The 8,588-nt window shown below is 46.1% G+C and overlaps 1 protein-coding gene across 1 annotated transcript in view; it reads right to left on the bottom strand.

Annotated features, from left to right (window-relative positions):
* Positions 1-53: 53 nt before the first annotated feature.
* Positions 54-8,588, bottom strand: part of MYO7B (myosin VIIB) — a gene marked incomplete at its 3' end in the record, with an annotated part of 47,223 nt that continues 38,688 nt past the window's right edge. Inside the window, exons 41-48 of the mRNA XM_010075327.1 lie at positions 5,974-6,079; positions 5,725-5,838; positions 4,790-4,877; positions 3,231-3,337; positions 2,583-2,768; positions 1,634-1,750; positions 858-941; positions 54-173 (exon numbers count right to left, since the gene is read on the bottom strand). Of these exons, the coding sequence (XP_010073629.1) occupies positions 54-173; positions 858-941; positions 1,634-1,750; positions 2,583-2,768; positions 3,231-3,337; positions 4,790-4,877; positions 5,725-5,838; positions 5,974-6,079 (922 nt within the window). The remainder of the gene's footprint in view (positions 174-857; positions 942-1,633; positions 1,751-2,582; positions 2,769-3,230; positions 3,338-4,789; positions 4,878-5,724; positions 5,839-5,973; positions 6,080-8,588) is intronic.

Genomic DNA, 8,588 nt, shown 5'->3' with positions numbered 1-8,588 from the left:
AACCCAAACCATTCTGTGATTCTGTAAATCTGTAAGTTGACAAAACTCCTTACCAGAGATGTCTCACATAAGATCCGGCTTCCTCGTACCAGGTTCCCTATTGTCATGTGAAAGTATGTGCTCCCACTGCTCCAGTTGGAGATTTTATTGAAGGGGTAGACTGTTAAAATATCCTGTAAGGGAAAACAAACTAAACTATAGAACATTTCTCAAATGAAAATGAGCTGTTATGTAAGAAAGCCTGTAGAGCCAGAGCATTCTTTTTCTTTCCCACTTTATTTATAAACACAGTGGATCAAGGTAGGTCTTGCATCCAGACTAGTGGCATATTGTATTTTCACCAAGCAGGGGAGTCTTAATCACTTCAACGAGACTTCCTTTCATTATATATTGGTCTTTGCCTTAGCGCACTGCCATTATATTTACAATAATATGAAACTCGCTGGATATTCATAAATGCTTTTCCCTGGCAACTTGGTAAGACGAGACTGTTTGTGTGGGTTAGAGAGCTGGTAAACACTACTGTTCCACCTGATCTTTTAGAAAGCTTGGGTTTCCTGCAAAACATTTTTCTGAAGCAGGTTGCCTAGGGCAATGTCCATCCGTCTGCCAGATCTTATCACTTTGCCCAGGAGATCATGACTACCACTTCTTTTTTCAGAGATGTTCTACATTGTTTCTTTTCCACTGTAGCAACTGCAAATAAGTGATTTGAGGCAATAATATTTTCTTCTGTTTCACACAGAAAAAGAATAGAGAGACTCTAGCTACTCAGGGAGAAGGTCCTGTTGCTGTCCCTAAATTAGCACGGTCCATTAAATCCTTCCTTAGACAGATTCTTGAGAAGCAACTGTTACCTTTGTCTTCTGATGTATCACTGAGACTCCTTGCTTGTTGATTGCAATCAGCACAATCTCTGGGAAATTTGGCTCCGAGGTTTGCTATAAACAAGCAACAGAGCAAGATAAGCAGGAAATGAAAAAATTATCCATATTAGGTGCATAGTGAATGTTAACAGTGTCCAGTGCTGCTTGTTCTCTTTAACAAATAAATGCTGAAGCATAAAGCTCTTCAATATTATGTAACTATTGCTAAGGTTGACTTTTTTGGCCATGTACCTATGGCTTCAGAAGCTGCTACATAAAAGCAGAATCAGGACCATCTGTCTGATAATAGGCTTAATGGTTGGTTGCAAACCAGTTAAGACTCTAGCAAGGAAAAATTAAAGGCAGCAAGTAGGAAATGATTCCTGGAGGTATCCACTGCAGCGTGAGAGGATTAGCACAATTCTGTTCTGCGGAAAGAGACCCCAGAAATAGAAGACTTGGCAGCATATTGTAATGGAGACCAATGACAGCACAGTGAAGTAGCTATATCACTAAAAGACCTCGTCTACTATATGTAATAATAAGTATTACAACTGGATCACAACATAGCCAGTAAATCACAGGCATAGTTCTGAAGGTTAAAGAACCCATCTCCCCACTTCCAAGGAACAGAGTTTTCCTCAGTAGATTATGAGAAGCCAGCTTTATAATGCATTCTGACTTACACAGATATGGAATTATAGTCAGTCCGTATCCCCCAGTGCTAGTCTACTACCAAGGCCATTCATAGAGGCCTTGAAACCTACCTTCACCTCAAAGAAGGCTGATCCAAACGTTGGCCACCGGTGTATCATTTTCAAGAAGGCAATCTTGGCCTCATCCACAGTTTTTCCTTCATGTTTGCTATACACTGCAGTAATGCTCTGTTTAGAAAAAGGGATACAAAGCCTGTTCAGTTGGAGACAGGCAGGTTTCCAGCGTCCAGCATTAGCACTGAAGACAGCACCAGACCATCAGCAAGATCAGGCTTGTACCCACAGCAACAGAAGACTGTGAAAATGAAAACAGCCTACCCTGCCATGGGGCAAATTGGAGACAGAACCTCCCCAGTGTTCCTTACTGATGAGTTGAGTGAAGGAAGTCCATGAGCCCAAGGGAGTGGATTTCAGGGCAGAGGGGCGATATGGGATGAAATGAAATTCAGAAAGACAGTGTTCAACACCCATAGACATTCAGCAGAAATGCTGAAACACATAGGATGAATTTTCCCTCTGTATTTGAAATAGTGTCCTGTGTCTTCCTCAGTGGACTAAGTGATAAGTACCTGCTGAAACTCTCTTGCCTCTTGGTGGAGAAAAGAGCCTTTTGCTGTGAGTTGCATGCACACGGTGCAAGGTGACTGATTTGCTGGCCAAACTATGAAATATTTAGGACACATCTTAATTTTCTGTTTCTCTGTGATATCCTCAAATCCCCAGTCCCATCACTGACTTTCCTAACTCTTCTTTTATGTGCTGAAATAGATAAGTATCTCCAAGCAAGATACTTATCTCAAATCAGTTGTCCAGGTCTTTCAGAGGTTTGGTAGAGAGGATGCAAAATCTGGATTGTAAGAGGCAAAACAGCAACATCCAAGAGCATCGTTCCAGAGTGCTTTCAAAGACTGTCAGATCAAAAAGTACGGTGGCTTGATGTCTTTCTTCTCTCGTAAAGCTCTGTGGAAGTAGCATGGTTAATGAAAGCTGATGTTCTTACCTTCTTCCACTCATCTGGTGAGATTGCTCGGAGCAGATTGTCTGGTACCAGCTCCTTCAAGATTTTGGGGATGGTTGCCAGCTGTGTGTGGTCATTGTTGAAGCGCACTTTATAAATCAGCCCTGCCAGCTGGACAGCTTCATCCTTGGAACACTTGTGGTAGCCTCTGAGGTACTTCGGCAACTCCTGGAAGAGACCAGCTCTGAATCCAGACAGAATGGGCCGAAGCAAATGCTGACTTATGCATTCTAAATCTGTGAGATCAGGATGTGAATCTTGCCAAACACCGTCTAAGGACATCCCAAGAACTTTTGACTCCTTCTGGAGGTTCTCTGGATGATCTTTAAAGGTCCCTTCCAACCCAAGCCATTCTATGATTCTCCACACAATTACAGAGCAAGATGAGTATCTCCAGGGAACTGTTAGGAGCTGTGCTCCTAACATAAGCAATACAGCTAAGGTGTGAACACTCTGAGAAATAAATCTGCTCCTGAACCTGAGCTGTGCCCTCCAGAGGCATTCCTCTGGAGGCTCTATAACCTAAGAGGGGTGAGGGAGACAGTAATACTCCAGCAGGCTTACTTTCTCAGGAGTATTTCTTGCATCACATTCCCTGCCATTATATTTATGCTTTAGGGAGCTAGTTACCTGGTGGTAATGAAAAATGCAATCTGCTTTCAGGTCCTTCCCAGGAGTTACATTCAGCCACAGCTTTCTCATGAAGTACACTTCATAAGGCACAGACATAGTAGCCCCTAAGGAAACAACATCTTGTTAGTATTCTCTGTATCACTGTAGAGTTCTGCAGTTTTTAAATGGCTTGTGAGTTTCTCCAGACATATAATTCTGGTTTTAATAGTAAAAAACAAAATAACTAACGAAAAAGTACAAAAGACCATTTTGGGTGACCAAGAAAGTGACTAGCTGTCAGTTCCTGGACACTGATCGTGCAGTGATCTAAGATGCAGGGTCGTCAGAGATGGAGGAAGAAGTTGACGCTGTCAGCAATACAAGTGTTATTTCTTGGTGCTCATGACAGCTGCCTGACGATGTGCAGCACACCTGAATTCTGTTATACTGAGTGCTGTGGGATTGTGTGGAGGGTTTGTTTGGCAGCAGGGGAGGGGCCACAGGAATGGCTCCTGTAAGTGATTGCTAAGGGTTCCCCAGCTCCCAGTCTGCTCTGGCAGCAAGGGAGGGGCTGCAGTGGTGGTTCCTGTCAGTGACCGCAGGGGTCACACCGGCGCCAAGGTTTTAGTATCCAGAGGGTGGGGGAAGGACTGCTACCAACCTGGCCCCTGTGAGAAACCGCTGGAAGTTTCCCCAGCTCCAGGCTGGACCCACCCCAGGCCAGGGCTGAGCCCATCAGCACCTCTGCGAATGACAGAGTGAAGAGGGGACACAGAACATGGGGGGTTGGCGCAGCCCCCGGACAGGGCCTGGCCCAAGCGGACAGGCCCAGCCATCCAGCTGCCTGCCTGGTTTCTTCTGTAACCCAGCCTGCCATAGCTCAAGCCTCCACCATGGCTCTCGGGAGCTGGTGAAAGAACCTGCAGCAGAGAGATCCGAGAGAGAAAACTACCAGACATGACAGTCAGTGAGAAAAAAGGAGAGGAGGGAGATGCTGCAGAACAGAGATTTCCCTGCAGCGTGGTGCAGACTCGTGGTGCCGCACGGTTTGTCCCTTGGTGCAGCCCATGAGAAGATGCAGCCGTGGAGGACCCCACCTTGGAAGAAGCAGCTGTGCCCAAAGGGCACTGTGAATTTTGAAGAAACCCACAGAAGAGCCAAGCAGCGTCAGGGGACCATGACCCCGTGTGGGAAGGACTTGCGTTGGAGCAGTTTGTGAAGGTCTCTCCTGTGAGAGGGACTCCACGCTGGAGCCGGGAAAGGCTGTGAGGAGCCCTCCCCTGAGGAGGAAGGAGCAGCAGAGACACCATGGACTGACTGCACCCCCCATCCCCTGCCCCCTGCGCTGCCTGGGGGAGAAGGTACAGAGACCAGGAAAGAAGCTTTTGGGCTTGGGAAGAAGGGAGAGGTGGGGGAGAAGTGCCTTTCTGAGATGTAGTTTTCTCTTTCATTATCTTGCTTTGGTTTTTTATTGTAAATAGTTAATAAATTCAGTTGGGGTTTTTTTGTTTGTTTTTTTGTTTTTCCCAAGTCGTGTGGGTTTCTTGCCCATGACCATAAGCTAGCATTCTCCTTACCATCTTTCCCTGGCTTGTTCCTCCTGTTCCAGTCTGTCACCTGCCTTAGTGAGTCAAAGAAGTAGTCTGCTTCATTCTGACTGATCACCTGGAAGAGGCCAAGCAATGAAGCCGGGAAAGGAGGGATTAGCAGATCACATAAAATACTGCCTGTGCCAACATACCCAAGTATCAGGCTATCTACAGTGAGAGCACAGTTCTGGCAGGAAAGACAGAGGTAAGGGGAAGGAAGGAAAGAAATAGGAAGAGGAAGGCTCCAACGATTTACATTTCATATGGGAATTTTTATTGCATCTTCTGTTGCTTTTTTTCTTTCCAACCTGCTTATTGAAGCCAAGCTGAAGATGCCTACCTTATTCTTAGCCATCTCCTCTTTGTAAAATATTGGCACATGCTGGGTTCCTCTCTTCAGGAACGCAGCACATCAGAAACTCCCTGTGCTTGGACTCAGTGCTGCTTTTGCCTTGAGTGCAGTTCTAGAGACAAGGGACCTCTCAGCAAGGCAGCCAACCCAAGCCTCGGGCAAGGCAAGCTTCTGAGAAACTACAGAGCAATCAACTGGTGCTGGTCAGCTACTGCTCTCCCTACTGTACTGTACACATGCAGCACATCTCGTGGGCAAAGCCTGAGTGGAAAAGGGCTGAATTCAGCAGTATGCAACATGCAATTTGCTATCATCTCAGCAGCATCCTCTCCGCTTTTAGTACTATCTGTGTAGACTGATAGAAACTCTGCATCTCCTTCCAGCTCCCTCAAGAGACTCAGAATAATTGTCAGGTGCTAAAAAGTTTGAGTCTAGGTATCCCCTCAGTAGGACAGAAGCAGTCGTGACCTGCTCTGTTGCTTGGCTTCATATTCATTTGTTTAAGTGGTCGGGTGAATAAGTAAGAAAGGAGGGGCAGTCCAGCTACCCTGCCATAGTCAATAAGAGTTACCTTGTCTGCAATCTTCACAAAGAGGCTGAAACCTTCCCAGGAGCTCAGCTGCAATTTGGAAGCGATGTTCTGACACAGAGTCCGGATTTTGGTGTTTGTTCCCACGTCAAATGTCTACAAGATAACAAGACTCTTGTTACACAGAGGAGAGGAAGAAATGAGAACACTGAGTGTCTTGAAACGTGCTCCTGCATGAACACATCATGGCTGGGAAAACGGTCAAGGCTGGGAAAACAAGTAAGTTCTCACCTGTTCTGTTTCATTGGGGAAGCAAATCTTGTGCGAGATCTTAGTGTTGTTCTGTAAGATGGCCTCAACCTCCACAGGATGAGGTGCCCACTTCCTGGGGCCACTCCTGGAAAATGCCACCACCATCATAAGAGAGATCAGTGATGGATGTTTAATCTTTGAGGAGCTGAACAACAGTATTCCATCAGAACAACAAACTCCAAAATGCTAGGGCTCCGATGGACCTTCACCCCAGTGCAAATTCAGTGTATTCACAGCAAGAAACTGAGGGTCTTACTAGCATTTATATTAAAGGTCTCTTCTACTCTGCAAGGAGGTTGCATGAATAAGGCACCTTCCTGGCCAGTACCATTACCCCTTCTACGTACTGAGCAACAGTTTTCCTTACTGTTATTGAAGTGTGAAGGAGAAATATATTTCATTCTTGCACCAGCAAAAAGATATGCATTCAGATACAAAACAAGCTACAGCTCAGGAGACAAGCACCAGAAAGGTTTGGAGGGCCGCTAGAAGCATTGCATTTTATATAAGAGCTGGCATCTAGTCACTGACTCAAGAGGTGCTTAAGCTGTACAATCGCAGTTCTTTGAAATTACACCTCAGAGCAGAGCTACCTTTTAAAGCAAAGGAACGGCCCCTGAAGTCTGAGTTGTGCAAAAACCTTGATACCGTTAAAGTGAGGACAAATCTAGCACATCACTTTCTGGGGCTGGTATTTTCCCACCCTCAGTGGCACAGAGCAGGCTGTTTGGAGATTTTGTACAACATAGCTTATGAGTCAAACTCCTCTCACACTGGGCCAGTCTCTCAGGAGGAGAGCTTAGTCTGGCATCCAGCTTGAGCAGCGTGGATTTGAAAACTATTTTTTTTCCTGTAAATAAAGTAGCAGTTCCATTTGGAGAAGGAAAAGCTGACTGTAACCAAGCTAACAGCATGTGATTTGGCATTGTGCAGGAACTGTATGGACTGCGGACCTGCCCTGCTCCGTCATCTATTCCTGGACTTGCAGCAGAGGGAGGCCATAGGAGACCAAGGAAGTGCAGCAGCTTGGCTAGAGGCACAGGCCATCTCTCCTTGCGGCCTCAGCTAGGAATTCATTGCCAAGGTGAGATCTGCTTAACACCTGTCAGGGTGTCTGCTGGTTCCCTGGCCAGGAGTCTGGGGATGAAGCAGTAAAGCTGTTTATGGAGGAAAAGATGTACCCAAGGGCTCAGTTGGATTCTACTCCATATACTGTAGGTCAGTCCTTTGAGATGTCTGCTCTTCCCTTTCCAAAGAGACCAGGTTACTTACAGGGAGAAGTTGAACTAGATGATCATTGTAGCTCCCTTCCGACTGAAATTATTCTATTCTATTTTATTCTGTTCTGTTCAGAGCCAGGTGCAGGTTTAATCTTGGGAAAATACACGCTCTTAGAAAACAACATTTGTCTTTGTTCCTCTTCCCATCCCCCAGGCTCCAGATCTGGGGCAGTTTAGCAGCTAGAATTCCCCTCCCAAACAGCCCATTCTGCTTTTCCCCTCCCTGTTTCTCCATTATAAAGAAGCTCTATACAGCTCAACAGGGCTCAGAGCATCAATAGCACATGATACAGGGCGGCAGAAAATTTTCAGTCTTCTCCATAGAAAAAAGCAATGAATAGCATTCCTCACCATGCATTTTTCAGGCACTTCAAAAGTGAGTTTAATGTGCAGTGACATTTCCCCAAGCAGTGCCAAAACATCCACTGCAAGGGGGACCGCCACTGTGTTAGGCATTCCCCTCGAGCCTGGCCAAATGCAGGGCCAAGCCTAAGAGAAGGGGGATGGAGAAGCTGGAGGGAGGAATCACTGGGCAGCTTCTGTACCGAAGAGGTCTGTGGCAGGCAGGTGGTGACTCACAGCTGCATCAAAAGGGGGTTAACCTTGATGCCAAGGGGTTAACCTTGATGCTAAAGCACTGTGTTCTCAGGAGTGTCAAGCTAGGTAATTCCTGGAGGAATCTAGGGAAACCTTTCCCCTACAGTTCAATTGATCCTTCCTGAAAAACAGGTAGCATTGTCTCTGGCCAAGTTCATTACACCAAGTCGTCATTCAGAAGCTTGGGAGGCACTGTGGGCTGGAGGTCCTGTTGCCTCAGCCCTCACTAGGACAGGAGTAACGCCTGAAGGACAGAAGTGCCCTGGTGTGAACAGCTGTGTGAGTCTCAGGGCTTTGCTCATTTGGGTTTCTTCTAAGAGTAGGAATAGATTGTGGTGTTCCTCTCTTCCCAGCATGGATCTGCTTTTCTTCACCATCAGAAAACCAGCAGAGCCACATCAGCGCTCTGCAGATGTCAGTGACTCCTGTGGTGCCATCTCACTAGTGTTGTTAGCTGCACATGTGCAGCTCTCTGATACTGAGATTCAACAAACTCAAGACTAATCCTCAGGCACATTTAAGGGGGATACGGACATGCTGCCTCACCAAAGGAAAGCAAGGTCAGGACCTCATCAGTGACAACTCAGGGTTTCATTTCAAGCTGCGTGCCTTTAAGCATGTTTGAAATACTCAGCTCTGGGAGTCAAGTGATTACATGTGATGCTGAACTTTTAAAAATGTTGCTAACTCTGTGCAAGAAAAAAAGTGAAACTGTGT

Source organism: Pterocles gutturalis, unplaced genomic scaffold, assembly GCF_000699245.1.
Source record: "Pterocles gutturalis isolate BGI_N339 unplaced genomic scaffold, ASM69924v1 scaffold18477, whole genome shotgun sequence".
Classification (NCBI taxonomy): domain Eukaryota; kingdom Metazoa; phylum Chordata; class Aves; order Pterocliformes; family Pteroclidae; genus Pterocles; species Pterocles gutturalis.
Note: the sequence above shows the minus strand (reverse complement) of the source record. Positions and strands in the feature narration are given on the sequence as shown.